This window comes from Antedon mediterranea, chromosome 3 (assembly GCF_964355755.1).
Source record: "Antedon mediterranea chromosome 3, ecAntMedi1.1, whole genome shotgun sequence".
Classification (NCBI taxonomy): Eukaryota; Metazoa; Echinodermata; class Crinoidea; order Comatulida; family Antedonidae; genus Antedon; species Antedon mediterranea.
In genome coordinates, this window is record NC_092672.1 from 38,683,962 (window position 1) to 38,711,393 (window position 27,432).

A 27,432-nucleotide genomic window follows, 5' to 3' on the forward strand; every position below is an offset into this window, starting at 1 on the left:
AGTGTAGTGTTAGCTGAGGTTTAAAATGATTACAGTATTTCCAAAAACTAATTAATGAACGAGGATGGGCAATCCCTGTCAAATCGCGCATGCGCTGTACACTTCATGTTTTTGTGAGGATTTTGTTGGCATTTTTCGATGGGTGTGGGGTTGAAAATCAAGCATTATTGTTCTATATTCTTATATTTAAGATGAACTAGTGTAAAGGTTAGTTGTTGTAAGTGTAAATTGAATACATTATGTTATTTTAAGCGTTATTGAATGTTGAAAATTCCGGGAGGCGACCAGCGTTTACGACCACTTCCGTTTGGTCGATCCTCGTCGGCTGACGCGAAGAGATCGTGTGTTGTGAGTGAGTATTGTGCAGAAACCAACCTGTTTTTCTTTATCATCTGGTCTTGGTTGGGCCTACACGAGTTGGTTTCAATTTAAAATTAAAATGAAATGTTGTATTTGCAGCATGTGTGATTTAACGTGCAATATATGTTGAATACATTTATTGAAATAACAGAAATTGCTCTTTTTTTCCAAAGTTTTTTATGGAATGTATTGCAGGGAATTGTTTGTTAAAATAATGAATAATTGAAATCAAAACAATAAAACAAAAATCCATTTCAGTACGTGCTCAGTATATTTCATATTATATTGTTGGCGGTAGTTGGGTTTTTATTTGTAGAGTACAATTTATGGATTTGTAATGAACTACAGTTAATTATTTATTTAATCTATAATAAATTAAAACCAACACCATCGGCCCATCCATGCAGTTATTATTGTCATTATTTGATGATGATGAATGATTCAAGAATTCAATTCAATAATAAATTTTATTAGTAGGGCCTGGAGCCTCTGTTATATATTTAATTATATACTGTATTTTTATTCTATTCTTTTTTTTTTGTGATATGGAATACTGATTTTCAAAAACCATCTTGGCGAGATGACAAACTATATAACCCATAGCATTTTGCATGAGATTTTTGGGGGTTGTTCAGTAATTTAGTAAAGACAACTTTTGGATTTCCAGGGGTTGTACAAGACAACTTTTGGATTTCCAGGGGTTGTACAAGACAACTTTTGGATTTCCAGGGGTTGTACAAGACAACTTTTGGATTTCCAGGGGTTGTGTACAAGACAACTTTTGGATTTCCAGGGGTTGTACAAGACAATTTTTTACTGGGAAAATGTTCTTAAAGGATCCATATCACCCTATGAATTTAAAAAATAATAATTTGTGACCTAAAGAAATTGAAAACAAAAATATGAAATCTGGCTCCTTGCCAAAAAAAGTTACTTGTTAAAGTATTTATAGTATTTAACACTATATAATGCAGATTTTGATTTTGATGATTTTTAGATCTGACCCTTGAATCTTTTAGGAAATCATATGAAACATGCTATGGTGGGGGTAACCATGACAATTGTGTATTTGGCTTGATTTAATCACTTTTTATTTATTGACCATATTTATGTGAGAAAGAGACAATTTAAAGTGAAACTTAAGTGAACAAACGATACCCAAAAATGAATTACTTTTCTTATTTTTAATTTATTTAACATGCCAACGATGGCACTCACAAAACAAAAACCATTTTTAATGTCTTCTGGAGTTTCAGACCAACCAAATTTTGGAAATACTGAAACCTTTCTTCACTATGACAGCTTCCTAGTATACTACACTAGTAAAGAGCTATCAAAAAGAGCTTATCATAATAATAGTTTATTGGTTGTGTACTTTTGTATTTTTACATTACTAAACAAAAAGATAGTCACAGTCACACAGCACATTTGAAATACTGGAAAATCACATAGAATTGAATGGTATAGTGTTATATAGCTTTACTTGCAAGTTAGGAGTCCTTCTATAAATACACTAATATAATATGATGTTCCAATGGAGTTCAATATTATACCAGCACTTGCATTATATGGAATACTATTGATGACTCATCAAGCTAGACCTACAGTAGTTTAGGGTACAATACATTGTTTAGGACAAGGCTACACATTTCTCAATCAAAAGCATTTAGTCTGTTGTTCTAATAGTCATGTTGCTGGTCCCTTCATTTTAAACAATTAGGAGACTGCAAGATGTAGATGTACTTGTTTTATAACCTGTACAGTAGACAGTAGTATTCAATTCACTTTTATTTCAGAACAAAGTCCATATCATAACAAATAACAATATTCAATAAATAGATAAAAAAAAAAAATCTATACCACATGTCGAACAAATTAAGGTAATATTTGGCAGCTTTTCATAATTAATTTCTCTGTAAGTACAGTAGTGTAATTAATGTGACAAGATACAGTATAGGCACTGGGGAACCTCCTTTCACATTGATTTTTTTTATTTATTGTTATTCACACTCACAGTTGGTATGCAGATTTTTAACAACATTGGTGATTGTTTTTCTATCTATTTTCAGTCTTTATTACCATGAAATTACTGTAATACAGTTAGTTACCCGTAGAATTTTAATTGTTTACTGTTGAAATATGTGTAAATATTGTCAAACTGTGTTCCAAGTAATGTTACTTTTGTTTGATTAGTGTATCTTGCTTTATATAGTAGTATTTACTCTCGTAGTACTATGCAAGTGTAGTGTATCATTGTAGTAGGTGCTGTATTCGTAGTACTATGCAAGTGTAGTGTATCATTGTACTAGGTACTGTATTCGTAGTACTATGCAAGTGTAGTGTATCATTGTACTAAGTACTGTATTCGTAGTAGTACTATGCAAGTGTAGTGTATCATTGTAGTAGGTACTGTATTCGTAGTACTATGCAAGTGTAGTGTATCATTGTACTAAGTACTGTATTCGTAGTAGTACTATGCAAGTGTAGTGTATCATTGTACTAGGTACTGTATTCATAGTAGTATGCAAGTGTAGTGTATCATTGTACTAGGTACTGTATTCGTAGTAGTATGCAAGTGTAGTGTATCATTGTACTAGGTACTGTATTCGTAGTACTATGCAAGTGTAGTGTATCATTGTAGTAGGTACTGTATTCGTAGTAGTATGCAAGTGTAGTGTATCATTGTACTAGGTACTGTATTCATAGTAGTATGCAAGTGTAGTGTATCATTGTACTAGGTACTGTATTCGTAGTACTATGCAAGTGTAGAGTATCATTGTAGTAGGTACTGTATTCATAGTACTATGCAAGTGTAGTGTATCATTGTACTAGGTACTGTATTCATAGTACTATGCAAGTGTAGTGTATCATTGTACTAGGTACTGTATTCGTTGTACTATGCAAGTGTAGTGTATCATTGTACTAGGTACTGTATTTGTAGTACTATGCAAGTGTAGTGTATCATTGTACTAGGTACTGTATTCATAGTACTATGCAAGTGTAGAGTATCATTGTAGTAGGTACTGTATTCATAGTACTATGCAAGTGTAGTGTATCATTGTAGTAGGTACTGTATTCGTTGTACTATGCAAGTGTAGTGTATCATTGTACTAGGTACTGTATTCGTTGTACTATGCAAGTGTAGTGTATCATTGTACTAGGTACTGTATTAGTAGTACTATGCAAGTGTAGTGTATCATTGTACTAGGTACTGTATTCGTTGTACTATGCAAGTGTAGTGTATCATTGTACTAGGTACTGTATTTGTAGTACTATGCAAGTGTAGTGTATCATTGTACTAGGTACTGTATTCATAGTACTATGCAAGTGTAGAGTATCATTGTAGTAGGTACTGTATTCGTAGTACTATGCAAGTGTAGAGTATCATTGTAGTAGGTACTGTATTCGTAGTAGTATGCAAGTGTAGTGTATCATTGTAGTAGGTACTGTATTCGTAGTACTATGCAAGTGTAGTGTATCATTGTAGTAGGTACTGTATTCGTAGTAGTACTATGCAAGTGTAGTGTATCATTGTAGTAGGTACTGTATTCGTAGTACTATGCAAGTGTAGTGTATCATTGTAGTAGGTACTGTATTCATAGTAGTATGCAAGTGTAGTGTATCATTGTAGTAGGTAGTGTATTTGTAGTAGTATGCAAGTGTAGTGTATCATTGTAGTAGGTGCTGTATTAGTAGTACTATGCAAGTGTAGTGTATCATTGTACTAGGTACTGTATTTGTAGTACTATGCAAGTGTAGTGTATCATTGTACTAGGTACTGTATTCGTAGTACTATGCAAGTGTAGTGTATCATTGTAGTAGGTACTGTATTCGTAGTAGTACTATGCAAGTGTAGTGTATCATTGTACTAGGTACTGTATTCGTAGTAGTACTATGCAAGTGTAGTGTATCATTGTAGTAGGTACTGTATTCGTAGTAGTACTATGCAAGTGTATTGTATCATTGTACTAGGTACTGTATTCGTAGTAGTACTATGCAAGTGTAGTGTATCATTGTAGTAGGTACTGTATTCGTAGTAGTACTATGCAAGTGTAGTGTATCATTGTAGTAGGTACTGTATTCGTAGTAGTACTATGCAAGTGTAGTGTATCATTGTAGTAGGTACTGTATTCGTAGTACTATGCAAGTGTAGTGTATCATTGTACTAGGTACTGTATTCGTAGTAGTACTATGCAAGTGTAGTGTATCATTGTAGTAGGTACTGTATTCGTAGTACTATGCAAGTGTAGTGTATCATTGTACTAGGTACTGTATTCGTAGTAGTATGCAAGTGTAGTGCATCATTGTAGTAGGTACTGTATTCGTAGTACTATGCAAGTGTAGTGTATCATTGTACTAGGTACTGTATTCGTAGTACTATGCAAGTGTAGTGTATCATTCTACTAGGTTGTATGTAACTCTTTCTCCTTGTATGGGTCTTGTTGTACTTTTGTTTATATAGTGTACTTATTAGTACTGTTAAAGTCGTGAGGTTAAATAGAGCAGAAATAGGCTTGTTTGTTTATGTTGCCTATTTTTATGCCATTGATCTAGTACAGTATATCCGGTTTTTGTATTTAAATTTCTTTTATAGTACAAATATTATAATGTCCTGACTTTATGATTATTCTGTAAACTCTGTCATTGTCAATCAGTAAAATGTTTTTCATAATAAATGGCAAATAAATATCACAGCACAAATTCCAATAAATTCCCAAATTAATACATTTATTCCAAAGTGTTATTTCAGTTATTGTGTTGGAGGTACTGTGCTACATTTTTTTTCTTAAGTAAAACGAATAAAAACAAGCCTGATATGAAAAGATTTAAAATTCATATGTACTACTATACCACTACTGTACTGTATCATTACTATTTAACAAACAGTGAAATTATATGGATGAGACAATATTACATCTTGTGTTTTAATGCCTGTGGCTTTGATAATTTTGTTTAGCAGCACATTAATTTTTGTATGGCAAGACTAATGGCATAGATCCTTGTTATGCTAATGGAAAGTTCAACTGAAGGTCAGGCTTCTTTCACATTCACAGTGTTGTACTTTCTCAATGCTTTGTTTAAATGGTAGTAGCTTATAATCATGGAGGAATCCATCATGGTTATCTGTATACTGATTTATCATTAATCTTGAATTCAAATCCTGAAAAAAATTATTAAAAATATTAGTATTATTATAATATTAGTTGTTAATTTTACTGTATTTTCTGTTAAATTAAAAAGTTAAAAAAAGTCTCAGATTTACTACATGTAGTGTACTGAATTTTTTCCTTGGGCTTAAACCAATGCTACGGATATGGTAATGTACAAACTGGTTTTTTTTGTCAAGTGGATCAAGTGTTCTTCTACATGTACATCTTTTAAGGGGGTAGTGGGGTAGTAAGTGGGTAGAATGACTTCTCATCTTCTAATTATCATTATTATACAGCAAGACTTTCAGAAGGCCTACAGTACTATAATATTATAAGTACAGACAACTCTCCCAATACTGGTCTCTCTGAAAATCAGAAACTCTCCCAAAACCAGACTTTTCTTGAGGTCCAAAAGGTCTCAAATTGTTGAATACCAGACTTTCCAGAAAAACAGACATATTGGGCCAGCTCAAAGGTGTCTGATATTATTAGGAGAGTTGAGTGTATACTGTACTACAGTAGAATATTGGGGATGCAGAATAACAGATGTTGGTGGGTGTCAAAGGTAGTAAAAATCAAAAGCATTTTCTCTTTTAACCTTTGTATTGTTTCTGTTTATTTTTCTTTGAAGTCGATTCGTTTCTGTTTTTGGCGTTTGTAGCTAGGCCTCTCGAGACGTATAGAGGAAGGGTGGAGTTCACTTATTGTGTGCTCTCAATAGCCTGGCATCGTAATGGTCATACTGTAGTTTTCTTTCAACTTCCTTTCTGCATTAATAACTTGAGTACATTAGACGTACTTTAATAATACTGTCTTACTGTTACATGTGTTTTAAAAAGTACAGGATAAACCCAGTTTTTAAAAGTAATTTTAAATTGGAATGAAATCTATGAGTCTTGAAAAAGCATACATACTTGTACTGTATTTGACCAAATAAAGGAAAATATAAAAAATCCCCTAATATACACTAATTCTCAGGTTTTCAATAGTATCCACTGTAAGTACAGTAGAGGTATTCAGTGTGTGTTTTCTTCCACTCAATTCTTTCTCTCTCCATAGACAATCACCTTTCTGTTCCATGGATTAAACAGCAAATATTATACTGTAGTTATTTTTTAGCAGACTGAAACTGAACTGAGTATAAATTAGCAGGGTGTCCAAACTAGTAAAAAATATGCACATTATCACATTGAACAACAGCAATCTGTCCACTACTAGTTTAAAGCTCTAAACACTATCAAACTAGTTTGAACTCATAGATTTGACAAAAAAAAGTGTGATGGTAATGATATGCTAAAATATGGTAGTGATATTTAATGATAGTGGTATGACATCATCATGTCCATATATGGGCACATAAAGTTTGATAGTGTAGCTTTAGAGGCACAGTCCACCACAGTGTATCAGTTTTAAAGTTTAGTGAATACCTGTAGGAGGAGGTTCAATATAAAGTGCAAATTAACCTATTTGGTACAATGTTATGTTAATAGAATTTGTACAATTGGTATTTTCTACTTGATTGGTTACTCTATAGTATAGCATTACTGTATAGGATATTAAATCTCAGCACAATCCACTCTTTGTAGTATTATGAAGAAAGCGAGCTACTCGGACCATAACCCTGTTTATTTTCCAGTTACATAGTCAAATTACTTTGTTATTAATTATATCTGGCAAGTAGGTACTGTGTAGCAATATATACAAGTAGGTACTGTGTAGCAATATATACAAGTAGGTACTGTGTAGCAATATATACAAGTAGGTACTGTGTAGCAATATATACAAGTAGGTACTGTGTATCAATATATACAAGTAGGTACTGTGTAGCAATATATACAAGTAGGTACTGTGTAGCAATATTTACAAGTAGGTACTGTGTAGCAATATATACTGTACAAGTAGGTACTGTGTATCAATATATACAAGTAGGTACTGTGTAGCAATATATACAAGTAGGTACTGTGTAGCAATATATACAAGTAGGTACTGTGTAGCAATATATACAAGTAGGTACTGTGTAGCAATATTTACAAGTAGGTACTGTGTAGCAATATATACTGTACAAGTAGGTACTGTGTAGCAATATATACAAGTAGCTACTGTGTAGCAATATATACTGTACAAGTAGGTACTGTGTAGCAATATTTACATTATTATATCTCGCTATACAAGTAGGTACTGTGTAGCAATATTTACATTATTATATCTCGCTATACTAGTAGGTACTGTGTAGCAATATTTACATTATTATATCTCGCTATACTAGTAGGTACTGTGTAGCAATATTTACATTATTATATCTGGCTATACAAGTAGGTACTGTGTAGCAATATTTACATTATTATATCTGGCTATACTAGTAGGTACTGTGTAGCAATATATACAAGTAGGTACTGTGTAGCAATATTTACATTATTATATCTCGCTATACAAGTAGGTACTGTGTAGCAATATTTACATATCTACAAATATACTTGAACATTTATTGTCAAGTTTGAGTTTAAAATATTTATTAGGTTCGTTTCGTTTATTTATTTTTTTCCACTCACTTATATATATATATATATATATATATATATCATTTACATTTACATATTACATATATTAAATGTGGGTGAATGGAAGTCACAGTAAGTTCACTGAACTTTAAGTCGTGACTCCCATATGCCTATAAGTATACTAACATTGCTACAGAGTAGACTAAAATATGAATATATAATAGTGAAAGTACATAAAATCAAAAAAAAAAATAAAAAATTTTAATTATAGAAGTTAAGATTAGTAATGCTAAACAATTCTTCATTGAATAACAATTACAACATAAATTTCTTTCACATTAATAACTTGTATTAATTTTGACAGTTCAAGACATAGCAAATTTTAAATAGTTTTGTCCTGTCACGTAAATAGATATGAATGAAACATACAGTAGTACAGTTATTACTGAAGTGTAATTGAATGAAATGTACACTCAAATTGGTAAATAAAATTCATTGTTCGTGAGTAATTGAAAACAGCTTACATGATGTAAATGTTTTGAATCCTAAAGGATGTGATATAAAAATAACACACTAGCAATGACGTTGTTATACTGTAGCTACTACTTGCATAATAGGCCTAACTGATCATAGATTACCCTACAGTACAGTTAACATTGGAAAGTCTGTAAGAATAATGCCTTCTGTCAAGAGGTGTACTGGCTAGGCTTTAGAAACCTGTATTGTGTCTATAGTGAGGTGTCCTGGTATACTAGCTACAGTAGGCTTTATAGAAACCTGTATTGTGTCTATAGTGAGGTGTCCTGGTATACTAGCTACAGTAGGCTTTTTAGAAACCTGTATTGTGTCTATAGTGAATTATCCAAGCTGAATTGATTGGCCTGGCTGGAATCATTTGCTCCACAGTGTTTTGATTGAATCGATAGTATATTTATACATTGTTTCAGAATGTGTTTTATTTGAGTTTAACTTTAAATCTATTTGTTAATGTTAATAGAGCGCAAACTATGTTAAACATTTTTTTACAAAAAAAAAAAGCTATGAGAAATCTTGTATGGTCATTGTTATAAAGTGCAATACCGGCATTCTAAGAATTGATTACAAAATAGCCTAATGTTTGCATGACAGTACGTACAGTATAGACATTTTTATCAGAAGTTGGTTTCAGTAATAGTACAGCAATAACCACATCCCCTTACTGCATACTGCTGTTATACACGGTACATTACCATTGTTTACTATTAATATTAAAACTGCAGTGTACATGTAACAAACTTGTGATAGTCCACTTAATACTAGAACTACAATAACTTATAAATTATTCATAATATTAAATATTCATTTGATAATTTATTCATACGGCTTCTCTACAGTGTAGTTAGTCATTTTATACCAAGAGCATGGCCTTTATACTGTAAAAACAGCTCAAACATTTGTAATTATATTTAGCAGGAAAATAAAGACATAAATCATATTGAAGGAGAACATACAGTAGTGATATTATACATTAATAATAACAAAATGTTGTCCTTTTGAGTCTATTTTTTTTATTCACAAAAACAACTTTTTTTATTTTAAGCTTCTAAATATATGATTCTTAAAGTAAAAGTAATATATTATTATTATATTATTTATTATATTATTATTTTAATTAATAAAATCCATCTCTTTTGTTTTTTTCAGATTTCACCCAATGTGTATTACCATAAACAATCAGGAAATATATTACTTACTTGGATCACCGGCACAAGTCTAGCAATTCCCATGTTAATAGGATCAACACATTATACACAAGCGGGTATCTCCATGTTTACATATACAGGATAATTACAAACTATTGAAAATGCCGTTACCGAGCCGGGTTGCGAATATTAAAGATCCGGATATTGCAGCTCTATTTTCTGAAGAAGATCCTGAAAAACTTTTTGATGAACTTAGAGAAATTGGCCATGGAAGCTTTGGTGCTGTTTACTATGTGAGTGAAATGTGTATTTAACTAATGTTGGGATCAGAGGATTTCATTTAAGCACAGTATTTATTTAGACTAGCCAAATTTCTAAATATACTACATTATGTATGCCAGTTGTTTAATGTTTTTGAGATACAGTGGTCCTAATTCCAAACAAACGGGTGTTTAGCAGGCCTTGTCTTTTAAGGCTAGTGAGTGTGACCTTACACACTCCTAAACTACCCCTGAGGAGTGCTATTTACAACACGCTTAATTTTGGTAAACTTCTACACACCAAAATACAAACAGCACACCTACAGCATCCATGAATATATTGAGGAGTGCAATTTGTAGCACACCTATGATTTTCAAAAGACAAGGCCTGGTTTAGCCTAGTGTCATGTCTTGTCATCTCTCCAAAAATTTGAAAATGTTTTACCCATGTGTCATAAAAGAGTTTATATTTGTCAGTGAGTGAATGATAATTGTTGTAAATACAGTATGTCCTGCATGGGATGAACTGAACATACAGTATGTCCTGCATGGGATGAACTGAACATACAGTATGTCCTGCATGGGATGAACTGAACATACAGTATGTCCTGCATGGGATGAACTGAACATACAGTATGTCCTGCATGGGATGAACTGAACATACAGTATGTCCTGCATGGGATGAACTGAACATACAGTATGTCCTGCATGGGATGAACTGAACATACAGTATGTCCTGCATGGGATGAACTGAACATACAGTATGTCCTGCATGGGATGAACTGAACATACAGTATGTCCTGCATGGGATGAACTGAACATACAGTATGTCCTGCATGGGATGAACTGAACATACAGTATGTCCTGCATGGGATGAACTGAATATACAGTATGTCCTGCATGGGATGAACTGAACATACAGTATGTCCTGCATGGGATGAACTGAACATACAGTATGTCCTGCATGGGATGAACTGAATATACAGTATGTCCTGCATGGGATGAACTGAATATACAGTATGTCCTGCATGGGATGAACTGAACATACAGTATGTCCTGCATGGGATGAACTGAATATACAGTATGTCCTGCATGGGATGAACTGAATATACAGTATGTCCTGCATGGGATGAACTGAATATACAGTATGTCCTGCATGGGATGAACTGAATATACAGTATGTCCTGCATGGGATGAACTGAATATACAGTATGTCCTGCATGGGATGAACTGAATATACAGTATGTCCTGCATGGGATGAACTGAATATACAGTATGTCCTGCATGGGATGAACTGAATATACAGTATGTCCTGCATGGGATGAACTGAATATACAGTATGTCCTGCATGGGATGAACTGAATATACAGTATGTCCTGCATGGGATGAACTGAATGTACAGTATGTCCTGCATGGGATGAACTGAATATACAGTATGTCCTGCATGGGATGAACTGAACATACAGTAGATATACTGTACTTTAAAGTACATGTTTCTAAAGCTCTGTCTACACTATCAAACTAGTTATAGTTTATGGAAGTGGTATGCCCAAATATATGATATGACATCGTCATGTCCATATATGGGCACATCACATTTTTTGTCACATAAAGTTAGAGCTTTAAACATTATGTGGTAGTAGTATCAGGATTCTTAACATATTTGTGTGTATATTTACAGGCACGTAATGTCATAACAAACGAAGTTGTCGCCATCAAGAAGATGTCATACAATGGCAAAAATTCTACAGAGGTCAGAGTCAAACATAGATTTATTTATTAATTATATATTCACTTTAGTTTTGCTACTGTACCCAATATTGTCGTTCATTTTAGAGTTAGTTAATAAAGCTTTATGCGCTTATCTCCTTATAGCCAATTTACACAGACAAGCGGTAACAGTAAGCGTACTGTAAAACCACATACCTGTATCTTGTCCACGTAGGATCTGTATCTATCCTCAGCTGCTCCATATTGTGTGTAAATGGTCGTGAGGAATAACACAGATTCTATATTTTTGTTAAATGTTACTGTTACTGCTCGTCTTTGTAAACTGGCCTTTATGTGGAATAAAAACGGGTGTACAGTAGTAATTTGAATCTATACTGTACAAAGATGACCTCTATTTAGTATCAACATCCACTTTTTAATTGTGTTTAAACAGGGTTTTTACAGTAAAATGCTGATAAATTTTCTTTTTGTGAAGTTTTTTTATTGTGAACTACCTTTACTCTGTAAAATCACTTTATATTATTATTAATATGGAAATGATTAATGTATTAAAATTTTAATAAATAATCATAATCCAATCAAGCTCTGCTAAGGTACATCAATCAATCATAATTCTTTGTGAACAACAATATGTAAAGTAAATTAAGTTTTATCCTGTAAGTAGTGAGGTTGATCAACAATCATGTTCTTGACTTGATTGAAGATAATTTTATTATTTTTTTAAATATAGAAATGGCAAGATATAGTTAAGGAAGTGACGTTTTTACGGCAACTAAAACACAATCACTGTATTGAGTACAAAGGATGTTACTTAAGAGAACACACTGCTTGGGTAAGTGAGCTGCTTAAATATACAACAAAAGGGAATAAATAACCTCCTTGCACAAGTTATTACCAAGCACTTAAATATACTGACAACCTGGCCGAGAATGGCATATGGCAGAGAAAAAAAAATGGAAAATGCTAGAACAGAACACCCAAAAATGGATGAACAAAGATGACTAAATAAAAAAAAAAATTATGCAATATGAAAAAATTACAAAATGTGTAATGGTGCACAAGGGTACAAAGACCAGCTTTCATTTAATTACAGGTGTCAACTTTGCTCCTCTAATGATCCAACCCGACTTTTCGTTCCACGATCTAATCGGAAAGCTGGTGACAACGAGTTTTCTGTCGCCGCTCCGCGGATCTGGAACGTGCTACCTGTCGATTTGAGAGGAGCGAATTCGACACCTCTATTTAAACGTCAACTTAAAACTTTTCTTTTTAATTAATTACTTAGTATTGTTAGGCGCTCTGTTCTCTGTGTTAGCGCCATATAAAAACCTGTATAGAATAGAATAGACATTTTAGAAATTTCTGTCACACAAGTCTGGGTCATTTTTAAAGGTTTCAATTTATCATTTTAATATATTTATATTAACATTTTACAGCTTTCCATGGAATACTGCTTGGGATCTGCCTCAGATATTTTAGAAGGTAACTAAGAGCAAATTACTCATAAACTTTAAAGTATAAGTTGTGTACATTGAATTGGGACACACTCAATTACCATGTTAAAATTTGGGACATGGTGAGTAGGATCTGTGGAGAGGGCTTGTTTACATGTTGTTGTTTGTGACCTGACCTTGAATGTCAGAGCTGTTTGTGAATGGGATTAATCTATCCAATAGCATACAATACTATGATGACTCGTATTGCTTTCAGTTAAAATGTAGTTCCGATTTATTCATCATTCAGAAAAAATAGACAGAATAGAGTTGTAGATATAACCCCTCCTTTGAGACACCTTTATTCATAGGAAACTCCTATAAGAGGACACTTTAAGGTACCAAAAATGACCCCTTAATAGTGGTTCAGCCTGCTGTGTTACTTTATACGAATTTACACCTACTGTACCAACAGTTGTAAACAAAGATTGTATTCATAAATTTAATTGTTCGTGGCATGTCATTTTCATACAGAAACTTACACAGGTAAAGGTCCCAAAAGGTATAGCAATGACATCATCAAATGCCTGGATTTTCTCCTGCGCTTTTATTTAGAGATTTTATCTCATGTTTTGATTAAATAATTATTGCCATATATTTACAAGGTTATATTTGTTAAAATCTATATGAATCATCATAATTGTGAATATAAACTTCCTCTATGAAATCCTTTGTACGAGAGTCATTTACAACGAAACAATGAATATTGTACAAAAAAAATATAACTAAATACACATCGTATCTATTCTAAGATTTCCTGGCTAATTTTAAATCTAACGTCTTTATACATTTTGTATATTGGGGGAAAAAAATGAGGTTATTGGAATTTCCCATAAACTATTGTTTTCTAGATTGGGAAAGTCAACGGAAAGCAATGTTAACTAACATGTGACTATTAATTATAGATTGTCTGGGTTTTGACAGTGTAAGCTATGTTAACTAACATGTGACTATTAATTATTGATTGTCTGGGTTTTGACAGTGTAGACAAACATTTGTACTAAGTTCTATTTTGTCCGAATGTTTTTACCTATGTTCTGTCTTCCTTTTGGATTTTCCAATTTTATTTTTTCTTAAAATATTTCCAGTATACATTGTATACATTCCAATAATATGACGTAATCGTGTCCATATATGGGCACATCACATGTTTTTTATCTTCTCTGTCTACACTATCAAACTTTATATGACAACAAAATGTGGAAAAAAAAGAAGTAAAATTTACAAATGTTAATTTTTTTCTATTTTAGTGCATAGAATGCCGCTTCAAGAGGATGAGATTGCAGCCATATCACAAGATGCCCTTAAAGGTTTAGCTCATCTTCATAGACACGATAAGATACATCGAGATGTAAAAGCAGGCAATATATTATTAACAGATAACGGAACGGTAAAACTAGGTACGTACTTGAATCCATTTTGAATCATTTTAGATTTGATGATATCGCATCAAGCCTAGATAAGATTTGGGATAGGACTCACAATAAGACACTGAGGATGGCGGAGGACAGGGCCACATTGAGGAGAGTTGAAAGAGTTAAATCTACAGTGGCCCAACAGCCCCCAAACGGCTACGGTAAGGGCAAAGTAAGTAATTTTTAGCGACAAGCTGGGCAAATAGAGACACTTCATTTAATGATACTACTGTATACATTGCCTGCACAAAGTAGAAAGCTGTCAGTTATCATGTCATCAAGTTATTAATAGATTTATAGATACCAGTTTAAGCTTTAACGGTTTCTCAATCTACAAGTTGAGTTAAGTAAGCACATGCTTTGTTCCATACTTAACTTTTTTTTTTGTTCTTTCAGCTGATTTTGGTTCGGCATCTTTTGTGTCACCAGCTAACTCATTTGTAGGTACCCCCTATTGGTAAGTTTATACATTCATTCAAAAGACACAAGAATACCATACACACTTGTACTCAATTAACTACTAATATAAATTGTCGTTATTAAACCTTATTTTGGCAATTAAGATTGTGATTAAAGTTTATTGATCATCAGACAGCATATATTTTATGTTCTATTTTTTTCATAATGTTAAGGATTATGCACTCAATTATGTTACCAGATATAGTGTGCTGTTTAGTCTAGTAATCTGCAAGTTCACTAAATGTACCTTTCTGAAGTGGAATAATCCTAGTGCTATTCCCTAAAGCTCTGTTTACATTATCAAACTAGTTTGACAAAAAAAAAGTGTGATGTACCCAAATATGGTAGTAACATGATGTCATCGTGTCTATATATATGTGCACATCACATTTATTTGTCACAAAGTTTGATAGTGTAGACAAGGCAGTGTCTCTTCTCCTATACTCTACCATAATAATAAATTATTATAATACACTTACCACTTTTATACAGATAAGTGATAGAATAATAGTAAATGTAATTTGTTTCAGGATGGCACCAGAGGTTATATTAGCAATGGATGAGGGTCAATATGAAGGAAAGGTTGATATATGGTCTTTAGGAATAACGTGTATTGAACTAGGTAAATATTTATGTGGCCTTCAGAAAATGAAATTGAAATTAAAATTGGTTTTTAGTTAACAAAGAAGTTCATTGAAGGGATGCCACTAGTTTGGAACCAGCTTCCACTCCATATCCGTCAATGTAAATCTATTAAGCAATTCAAGTCACTTAAAAAATCTCACCTTTTTCAATAATTCTTGTTGGTCTTTTAGCGCTGTGAGACATCAGTAAATAATGCTTTATACATATATATTATTATAATTATTATTATTATTGTTGTGTCATTTTTTCAGTATTTACAGTTGAAAGCATTGTTTGTAAATGTATTATTTTCTTTTTATATTATCAGCTGAGCGAAAGCCACCCCTTTTCAACATGAATGCAATGAGTGCGTTATACCATATTGCACAAAATGAACCACCAAGTCTCTCATCAGAAACATGGTCACATGAATTTAGAAATTTTGTTGAAAGGTGTCTTGCAAAAGACCCGGAGCAAAGGCCGTCAGCAGAGCAATTACTAAGAGTAAGTTAATACATTGTTTTGTTACAAGTTGGTGTGTCTTAGCTCATCCAATAATTGCTATGTTAAATTTGACAAATTGTTCAATTTCTTTTTATAGCACCCTTTTATTACAAGAGATAGAAATAATAATGTTATATGTGATCTGATTGAGAGAACTAAAACAGCTGTACGAGAATCAGATAATTTAAACTACAGAAAGATGATGAAACTGGTGATGACACCTAGTATAGCGCCCTCTACAAAGGAAGAAACGAGCGGAGAGGATGATGATAGGGACACTGACAGTGTAAGTTTTATTATACATATTGCATGAATCTACTCAAATCTTTTAATTTTTGGAAAATTACCTTTGTAGCTTTTTGGAGAGACACGCCCTTTGGCAATAGTTGCCTTTGACAGCTCTTGTCTCTCAGTGTTCCCATTTAAATGTATCACTGAAAGGAGTAAAATAAATAAATAATTTCAGTGTGTCATGTTTTATAGTATTTTCAGAGGAAACAACATCTTTATCTACTTCTCACAGATGTGTTATTGCTATGTATATTTCGCTGCTTACTGTACCTGCTAATAACAACATATCTCCCTTCAAACTTTTGACATATTAATAGAGACACTAAATGTAATGTTCCAATTTTGATTTAAGGCCAAATAAATAAATTGGATGACAACTTCACAAGTTATTAATTTACACACACATGTTCACTGTTTTAAATAAAAAACATTGACAGATCCACTTACTGATATCGTTTGCCAGGCACTTACTATACTAATAATAACTGTACTGATATTATTGCCAGCCATTTACTAATAATAACTGTATTGATTCAAAGCAGGAGGAAGTACATCAGACTGGCAGTGTAGGCAGCCAACAGAGCCTTCCAGAGAGCATTCAAAACAGCAGTAAGAGCAGTAGTGTTACAAGTATTCCAGGAGAGCAAGCAGCAGAGGAACCTCCACCACCTCAACCTCAGATTCCACACTCTAATGTAAGTTGTGGCAATCTTTGTATATTGTAAATACATAATGGTATCTTCAATAAATTTAAAGGTAAAATGTGTAGGCCCTAACAAAATATTTTATTATCAGGCATTTTTATTTGTCTTTTTTATGCTTTATTTAAATGTTTTTTTATATGTTATTTGTTTTTTAATGTTTGATTACTATATAATGTACATTAATTTTAGTTTTTATATCTGTAAAATTGTACTCATGCCTGTATGATTTCTTTGATTGAGTAAATATACCTTGAATAAAAAAGAACAGTAAAATAAAACATTGTGTATAGTGTAAACCAAAAAGTATTAAACTAACTGTTGCTACAAATTGTTTTATTTTCAGTCAACCAACAACGTAGCAAGGGGTACGACAAGATCAAAACATTCAGAAATGCGCGATGAACATTTTAAAACGATTCGTACAACTACACTCGTCAACAAACAGGCCAACGAACACAAAGAGAACGAATTACGGGTACAATTCCAAGGTTACAAGGAGTTACGTAAACAACACCGTAAACAGTTACAGATGTTGGAGTCGCGTCTAAGGCAGGAAATGACCGAACTAAAACAAAGGCTGGATAAAGAATTTGAACAATTCATACAATCAAATGCTAAAGATATGGAAAAACTTATGTTAAAACATACATCAGATAAAGATAGAAAGGTAAGCTGTAAAGCTTGGTATACACTATCAAACTTTATGTGACAAAACAAAAATGTGGACAATAAATGGACATGATGATGTCATATTTTGGCATATCACTACCATATTTGGGCACTAGTGTAGATAGAGCTTTAGGTGTAATGAGACTTGTCATCAAAAAATATTTAAATTTAATTGCCACTTTTAATTGTCATCATAACTCAAAAATAATGTAAGAACATCAAATTAAAACATTTTCAATACACTATTATTTATTTTTTAATTTGTATTTCATCATCACCCTACAGTGACCATACATCACCATTAATTACAGGGTTGAAAGACATAACATATATACACAAATAAACAAATAACAAGACAACATTTAGATATTACTGACATTAGAAAAAACCGATACAAGCAAGCAAATCAAACAAAATCTTGTTCAACTTTTTTGTTGAAAGTCCCCCTTAACATGTGTCATGTTTATTTCAAGACAGTTAAACAGATGTTAAGTTTTATTATGTGAAGTGAAAGTCATAGGCCTTGGTTTACTATCAAATCAATTGATTGTAACAACATAGAAGGGGATGTGATATGGGACATACGATTACAAGCATCATATTGAACTGATTAACTAAGGCTGTTAGTTACTTACAGTTTCAAAACTTTGGTCACGTCCTGATCATACTTTTTGTTTTATAATTGAAGGTTGTAACAGTTTTTACAAATCACAAATCCTGTTGTGTTGTATAATTTTGATGGTTTTTGGTCTGACGTAATTTGTACTTTATACTAAGTACATTTGAAAATACTTGCGAAAAAATTGCAAGTAATTCTTGGGTTGGACGGTTTTGTTTAATAATAATAATAAATGTTTAATTTTGAAACAGAAACAAAAAAACTTGTTCATCAGAATGGTTTTCTTGCACGAGGTTGTATAACATTGTAACACAAACTATTGTAATAAAAATTAAAACCAAGGTTAAAATAAAATAAGCAGAAATGTAAAGTTAGTAACAACACAGGGACACCTTTTTGTTTACATTATCTTTAAATATTTTAATTTTCTAGAATCGAATGTCAATTACTGATGAAAAAAAGCTACTGAAAGGTTTACAGCAAAATCAAGACAGAGATAGGAAGGCATTTAGTGATCAATTAAGGAGAGACTACAAGTCAAATAAACAACAGTTTAAAAAGGTAAGACTAATAATAACACTTATGATCACATTATCAATGGTTAATGACTATCTACACTATCAAACTCTGTGACAAAAATATGTGACACGCCCAAATATGGTAGTGATACGCCCAAATATGGTAGTGATATGACATCACATTTTTTGTCACATAAAGTTTGATAGTGTAGACTTTTTTTTATTTAAAAATAATATTCACAGAATATTTGTATCAATGGCAGATCCAGGATTTAGAAATTATGGAGCAGGCCCAACCGTCTAACAATTTTAAAATGTGCTTAATTAAATAATAAGGGGAACATTGGTTATATTGTATTACTAGCAATTATACCCGCCCCAGGGCGGGTTTCAAAATTAGTTTACAGCCTTCTCAGTACATAACACCCGACGCCAGTATCTGTCTATACTCACCAACATCGACCCCTCAACAACACCCCATACTCTTTCTTAAAAACAAAATCTTCCCAGTGATGGACAAATTCAATTCAACCTAAGCTTCGAATTGAGAGGAGTATTCATAACTACGATGGGTCTAATAATGGTTGTAGTACGTTGTAAATTGTGTAAATGAATAGGTGTCATATTGGCTGATAATTAAAATTTGTAATTTAGATACTGCGGGCACCCAGCCTTCTTTCTCCTTTCACCACCCCAGCCACCATCAACAAACCTTAACTCCTCCCCTGGACAGTTCAAATTTAGTAACTTTTCCTAGTACAATCCAATCATATAGGCTACTTCATTACGCTAGTATTTTCGCTCCTTCTCCCTCTACAAAAAACACACGCCAGATACACTGGGTGATCTGTTGAAGCCGGTTCCAGTACAATTTATATTATTATCACTCCCAACCCATAATCCCTCAGTGGCAGTTTTTAAATGTAGTTTAAAACATTCCAAATACAGTTTCGGTCATGGTGATAGGCCTAGATGTACATCCCCACCCCAAACTCCCATCCGCTTCCCAGGGATGATTAAATACTTTAAAAGTTTCCAACCACAATTCTGGTGTAAGCAAAATCCCCACTCTCTCCTGAAACCAAACTCCCAAACCCTATCTCCCAACCCCACTCTCCCACAATGTACGTTTTTTTCCTTGGAGGATTGGTGATGTAGTTGAACACAGTAACAGTAAACAACATGTGTATGTTCACACAGGTATGGATGTCTGTAATGAGGCAATCCAAGAGACCAACAAATAGCTGGATATGGTTAAAGTACTTTGCTAAATGTGTAATTGAATAGGTGTCATATTGTTTAATGAATGAAATATGTATAGCTATATCTATATTTCCCCAAACGCCTTGCTGAGGATAATTCAAATACTGTAAAACTTTTGTAGTATAATTTTACAATTCGATAGCCTACAACCCCGAGCCCTAGCAAAAATGACATCACAAACCACCACACAACCACCCCCCCCCCCCACCCATTCCACAAAAACCCCAGGAGTCGGGGGAATTTTTTTAAATGTAGTTTAAAACCTTCCGGGTACAATTGCCATCATTTTGATACCCCATACGTATGGTTACGTGCAGATACAGAAATTTTTATAACGAACAAACATCGAAAGTGGGGGTTTTGACCACATTTTGGTCCCTAACTTGGATCCTAGGTGGCGGATGATGTTGAAATATAGCTTAGAACATTCCCGGTACAATTGCGGTCATTTTGATACCCCATATGTAAGATTATGTGCAGTAACAAAATTTTGTATAATGAACAAACAGACAAACAGACAAACTCTCTCACTTATAATATAGATGTTATAAAGATTTTTGTTTGTTTTGTAGAATTTGGACAATGCATCAAAACGAGAGCAGGAAGCCAAACTACGTGATCATAAAGAGAAGTTGTTAAGTGAGCAAAAAGAAGCAGAGGGGTGCTTAGTAGAACAGCAGAAACAATCACAAAAATTAGAACTAAGAATGTACCAGAGGAGACAACTTAGGATAAAACACACTTTAGAACAAGATCAACTTCGAGAGGTATGTCACTGATTCTACAATGCTCAACAATCTTATATTTTCTTATTTATGTATAACATTAATAATTTCTCAAATTGATTTTTATGTTCTTATAGCCTATGATTCTTTGAACCAAATTTTGTATGGATTATCTGAAAATTTAAACCACCCTATAACAAATCTTTGTGAAACCAGACTTAGTCTGGCCCAAGAATTCACTTATAGCTGAATGGACTATTATATTTCTATTGAAAACGCTGTAATTTTTTTAATACTTGTGTATTGATTTATTCTGTAATATAATTTATTAATATTTGTATTTTACACACCTAACACTTAGGAGTTGAACAAAAAGCTAGTTGTTCAAGAAATGGAACATGTAATGTTACAGCGCCACCACGAGTTGACGCAAGACCTTGAATATCGTCACATTCATCACATTCAAAGTTTACGCACAGAGCAGATGCAAAAGCAATTCCACACTGAGTTAACAAATCAACACGAGTATGAAAGACAGGCTGAAAGAGAGTTGAGGAAAAAACATGGATTGGAAATGAAACAGCAGCCTAAAAACCTTAAGGTGCGTTTAATTTGTTAATTTTCAATGTTTTCTTTTTATATTTGGGAACCCCACTGGAAATAAGTTTTTTATTAAACTTTCGTGGGTTTTATCCTCAGTTCATTCAGTTAATAAGTTTTCTTGTACCTTTTCTTTTTTTTTACATTTGTGTCTGTTTGTAAAATTGAATGAACTGAAATAAAATGAAATGATACTACAATATTTACTTGTGATACAGTTATATAGATAGCTTTAGAAATAAACTAAAATACTGTCCTTTTTACCATTAAGCTATGTCTACACTACCAAATATGGTAATAATATAACATCATGTCCATATATGGTCACATCACATTTTTTTGTCACACAAAGTTTGATAGTGTAGACAGAACTTAATAGATTAGATCTTTATACAATTGTACAAAGATTTCCTTTTGATGTATGTTCTCTAATGAAAATATGGGAAACAAATCCGAATTGGAGTCAGACCACGACCAGATTACGTTAGGTATTTACAGTATAGTTAAAATTCTGTTCCTTTTTTAGGCAAAAGAACAATCTATAAAAAAGCAATTTCATGAGGCGTGTAAGACGCAGTCAAGGCAGTACAAGGCACTAAGAGCACAGACGCTAGCTAATACTCCTAAAGAACAACAAAAAGCAGTAGAAAAAAAATTAAAAGAAGAACAGAGGAGGAAAATGGCAATCTTAGGAGATCAGTATAACCAGAGTATAGCTGAGATGCTCCAGTCACAATCTGTAAGATTATCTTTAATTGTTTTTTCATTCATCGCAACGCTCGAAAATGGATACGTCACACACATGTTATACAGCCAAGCAACACGTACCTGCGCTTTGTTCAAATTTACCGCAGTCATGTTTTAGACGATATTTCGTTGCCATGCAAAACAGATTTTTACTGGCTTATGAAAACGAATACATGTGTGTGACTTATAAGTTTTAGTTATTATATTCGTAGCGTTGCGAAACCTCCCTATTAATGTATTATTAATGTAATTTTCACATTTGAATGTACCGCTGAGATAGGCACCACTGGGAGATAGGCACCACTGGGAGATAGGCACCACTGGGAGATAGGCACCACTGGGAGATAGGCACCACTGGGAGATAGGCACCGCTGAGATAGGCACCACTGGGAGATAGGCACCACTGGGAGATAGGCACCACTGGGAGATATGCACCACTGGGAGATAGGCACCACTGGGAGATAGGCACCACTGGGAGATAGGCACCGCTGAGATAGGCACCACTGGGAGATAGGCACCACTGGGAGATAGGCACCACTGGGAGATAGGCTAAGTTTATGCCTTTTTTTAGAAAGCAATTTTATGTTACCATGCACAATGTAATGTCTTTTGGAATCTCAGCCTTAAAGCCCTTATTTTGAGATTCCACACCTAAAACTTAACCAGGTTTTTTGTCTTATCTTTTATTTATGGAACAATAAAAATGAAATTAAATTAAATCTTTGAGAAATGTAGTAGTTAACAACACTAATTTATGTTTACAGTTGAAATTAGATGAAAGCCAGGAGAGGGAAGCGCAAAACCTAAAGCAAGATTTGCAAAATGAGCTGGAATTGCTAAGTGCATATCAAAGTAAAACTAGAAAACAACTAGAAGCACAACATGCAAAGGAACTCCGTGAACTTGAAGAGAAGGTGTCACTTAGGAGAGTTATGCTACAGCAGAGGGTAAGCTTTCTGTTAGGTTAAATTCATTTTATTTTATTTGGTATAAAAAAACATATATATATATATAAAAAGCAGCAGAAGCTGTGAAAGTATTGCATTTACAAAAATACTGAATAAAAAGTACACTAAAACATCAAACATTAACACATGAGGCAACGTTGGAAAAATATCAAAACAATAAAATCAATTTTCAAAAAAATCAATACAATCAAAACAAGCTTCATTCCTTCAACTTTGTACTTGGCAAACAACACAATGAAGCAATTCTAAAATACAGTATTTTAAAAGATAATCATATACTTTGTTTTATTGTTGCCTATATAAATTTAGGAATTATAATTTTCTTTATTTTGCTGGCGATCTTTGTATTAATAAACTGAATGTAAGTGTAAGATGTTCTAGACAATAATTATGTGTATGTATAAAGTTTGCATTTGATTTTGCCATGCAAACCTTCAAACAATAATAATAATGATGTGGTTGTAGAAACTCCCAAGTACTTACAGTAGGCAACACACAGAAGATAAACACCCATTAAGTCCTGCAGCACTGAAACTTATATATTCATATATTGATTCCCATTTAAGATAATATAATTGATAAAATAAATTTTTTAAATAAAATAAATAAATTAATAAAATAATTTTACATATTTCAGATTGAGGAAGAATCTGTACGAATACAAGCTGATAAATCGGAGCGTATCAGAAAGCGTCTAGAAGCTCAAGAAACTGAAATGACAATGTTTGATGAGGAGAGTTTAAGATTAGGTTTCAGCAGCATGTCTGTAGAGGAGATGAAAAGCCAGGACGGAATGACGGACGGCGTGAAACCATCAGAATCCAGGAACAGTTTGCAGTGGTCAGACAGTTCTTACTCTTCAAATAGCTTGAATACAGCTCTTCTGTAACACCTGCTGTAACACAATTTAAATACTTCTGTTATTCATTATAACCATAGTTTTGAGCCAAGTTGGTTGATATGTATAGAAGGTCGTCGACCCAGCATCATGGAACCTGATAGCGTGCTGAGCAATTACTTACTGTCTTGGAGACAAAATAGCTAGATGTCACAGATTTAAGCACCTGCGAAGTCATTTGCAGTTTATTCCTAACTAGTAATATCTGATCTTGTGCGTGTGGCATCATTTGTAAACTCAAGTGTCATCATCTACAATATAATGGTGTCAACTGATCAGATACCTAGTTGTAGGAAGTCCAGGTGTGTTGTTCCATTGAATAATAATGACATTGTCTAGTAATTTATCAAGCTGGTAACAACACCTGTCCTGCATGCATAAGTAATTCCATGTTAATTAGATAATACCATCAATAATACAATGAGTATTAGTTTGAAGAAATTGTTGATAAAGACAAATCCCCTCGGTGTGTTTATATTATAATAAATAATCTAGATAATACAATATCTTCCCACATCGATTTAATTACATAGCGATTAAATTGCGCTAAATCCATAATAATTTGATCTGTTTAATCTGCCTTTTAAGCTAATGCATTTTAATTAATCCCATTGCTGAGCTGTATGAAATCTACTAATAAGCCTGCTATATAAAAGTTTTTACTAATCCTCTACTAGTGTCCACATTAAGTAAAGTTTGTCTTCCAGATGTGGATGTTGTCTGTAAACTTATTGTTAATCCTACTTAATCATTTGATTTAGGATTATCTGTGGAAATCTTATTAAACCAGATCAATATTTTAAGCTTGTATTTAATGAATGAAAAACTTATTTTACACATGATGTACTATTTTATATTGTGCATTACTTTAACAAAACATGACAAATATAATGTAACCAACTTGCATACAATAAATACTATAGATTTTAGGTAACAAAATATGACAAATACAGTAGAGCATCTGATGATATCTTAATTGTTTCTAAAACTAACATTATTTAAGTACACGCCTTTTAAGCAATGTTTAATAAGTTTTCTTGTTTTGATTGCGAAAGTGTGAAACATAACAAATAGTTGTTTTATCATCTTTAATTCTTAAAGCTATCCCCATTTAATGATGAAATTGGAACATTCTTGATTGTATTAGGTTGTTATTTCTATTAAATAGTTGGCCATTGAGAACTTTGTAGTTCCACATATTTCAATAATTGCTTCCTTTCATTTTTCTGATAAGCTAACTCACTAACACTGCCAGCCAGTTTGTACTATCAATTTGTACAACACTCTATTTAGCAAACATCATTTTCTAGTATAATCATTCTTCTTGATTTACCCCTTTAATAATAATGGACTGTTCCATTTTATTTTAAAGAACTGTCCAATCGACATGTCAGATCGAAAAAGTTGAGTGTTATTTTATGTATTTCTATATTGAAGTAAAACATCGTTGCTCGATACATAAAATAAATATTTATTTTATATGAACATTTTATACTGCAAAGTTCAGGCACTTCCTTTAGTTATATTAGATAAGTAACTTCACAGCAATATTAATTATATAAATAGAACAACCATGTTTAATACTCTGCTGTCTCAAATTATACTACAATTTTCTTGTGTTCTGTCTACGTACGTAGAAGTTGATTTGGCTGCATAGGTGGCTTAGGTTTCACATCCACTGTTTTAGTCTCTTTATGATATGTGTATAACTTCACCAAATCAGTAACATAGTGTCTAAAAATAGGCATAGTCCCCTTGTTGATGTCTAAAAATAGGCATAGTCCCCTTGTTGATGTCTACTAAATAGTTATCAATAACAATTTTTTATATTCTTCATATACTAATTTTATTTTTCATTACTGTTTTGTTCAATTGAATCATTAAACTATATTATTTAAAATTTGGAAACAAATGTCTGTAATTATACCTTTCTTGTGCATCTGCTGTCTTTATATATTTAATTGTGTGTGTGTTATATGTAATAAACATTATTAATTGGTAATTAATTATTACAGTAATGTTCTACAATATTTAATCCTGGTTTCTGTAATACATTGGTGATGTTGTATACATTCAATTCTCCGAGAGTTTATTTGGAAAATGTTTGGGAATTTGTATTTAGGCACAACAGCATTAATTGGATATGCAAGTGTACATCAGTTATACCAACAATGCTTGTTTACAATATGGATGCTATTCTGGAAGCCATCAGCAACACACTTCTTCATAGCCGTTAGTGTGTTATTTTTTTTAAACCAAAGAATCGGACATAATCAATGTACCTCATGATCTTAGGGTATTATTGTTGTATTAATCATTAATTACCTCACTTATAAATGTTTAATTTTGCTTCTCCATTTCTTAATTCCAATCTCTTACCATTTTATACAGAATGAAATAACAAATCATGTTATAAAGTGTTCTCTTCTTTAAATTAGCATTTTTTCATCATTATTTTTCAAACTGTCTCAGAAGATTATATTTATCAGAAAGTGGCTGATCAAAATGTAGCTTCTGTAATATGTTTCAAACTAAACTAGTTCTTGTAACATGTGTAACTGTTTTCCTATTATTATTAGTCTTAGTTTATATTGTACTTTTCAATTTCTGTAAATTATTGAATCCATTTTTTCTGTACACAAAATGTTACGATTAACTGAGCCTTGTAACCATGTGATTCTTGCAAGCAAAGTTATAATTCAAAAATTAGTGATCTCTCTGTTGGCATAGGGATGTGTTACCATAGATATATGTTGCTATTTTTTATTTAAATTTGTGTTTATATAAATTATTCAGGGTATTTAATCATTGGATGATTCCAATCTGTTTGTTAATATGTTTGTGATTTTTCATATTTAATAGTTACATCAATTACTTGGCCTAAGAATGATTAAAGGGTTAGTTACATAGTAAACATGTACATATATGACATAATATTTACCAGGTCATAGGTCATTCAGTGATTTACATGCCCTATATTCCATTGTAACTAATCATACTAGAATAAACCTGATTGATTTCCCCATGTTTTATTACTAAACTCTGTTAACAATTTGTTTTCATTTCTCAAAAGAATGAAAAGATACAGATCAGATTAAAATGCATTTTACACTATCAGAAAAGTTTGTTATTTTTCGTTTAAGCAAACATTACTTGGAGTGTTTTAACGAAAGAGAAACTAAGATTTCTCAGCCGAAATAAATATTAATTTATCTTGGAGTTTTGAAGAGCTGAATTCAAATGAAAAGAAATGG

At 32.6% G+C, this 27,432-nt stretch overlaps 1 protein-coding gene across 3 annotated transcripts; it reads left to right on the forward strand.

Moving 5' to 3' along the window:
* The first annotated feature begins 107 nt into the window (after window positions 1–107).
* LOC140045553 (serine/threonine-protein kinase TAO1-like) lies at window positions 108–27,288 on the forward strand. 3 transcript variants are annotated; one of them, XM_072090515.1, is made up of 18 exons: window positions 108–217; window positions 9,692–9,983; window positions 11,632–11,703; window positions 12,412–12,513; window positions 13,118–13,163; window positions 14,425–14,574; window positions 14,986–15,046; window positions 15,579–15,670; window positions 16,001–16,176; window positions 16,274–16,462; window positions 17,007–17,162; window positions 17,515–17,838; window positions 18,892–19,020; window positions 20,813–21,007; window positions 21,327–21,566; window positions 22,092–22,304; window positions 23,077–23,259; window positions 23,918–27,288. In XM_072090515.1, the coding sequence occupies exons 2-18, from the start codon at window positions 9,852–9,854 to the stop codon at window positions 24,167–24,169; spliced, it is 2,712 nt and encodes a 903-aa protein (XP_071946616.1). In that variant the 5' UTR covers window positions 108–217; window positions 9,692–9,851; the 3' UTR covers window positions 24,170–27,288. The 3 variants fall into 3 exon arrangements, with proteins under 3 accessions (XP_071946616.1, XP_071946618.1, XP_071946617.1); XM_072090517.1 differs by having other exon boundaries at window positions 17,010–17,162; XM_072090516.1 differs by having other exon boundaries at window positions 108–207.
* Window positions 27,289–27,432: the final 144 nt, after the last annotated feature.

Coding starts and splice junctions, on each gene's coding strand:
- LOC140045553 (XM_072090515.1), top strand. CDS start 9,852: ATGCCGTTACCGAGCCGGGTTGCGAATATTAAAGATCCGGATATTGCA. Junction 19,021..20,812: donor ATAAACAACAGTTTAAAAAG/GTAAGACTAATA, acceptor TTTGTTTTGTAG/AATTTGGACAATGCATCAAA. Junction 21,567..22,091: donor AGCAGCCTAAAAACCTTAAG/GTGCGTTTAATT, acceptor TTCCTTTTTTAG/GCAAAAGAACAATCTATAAA.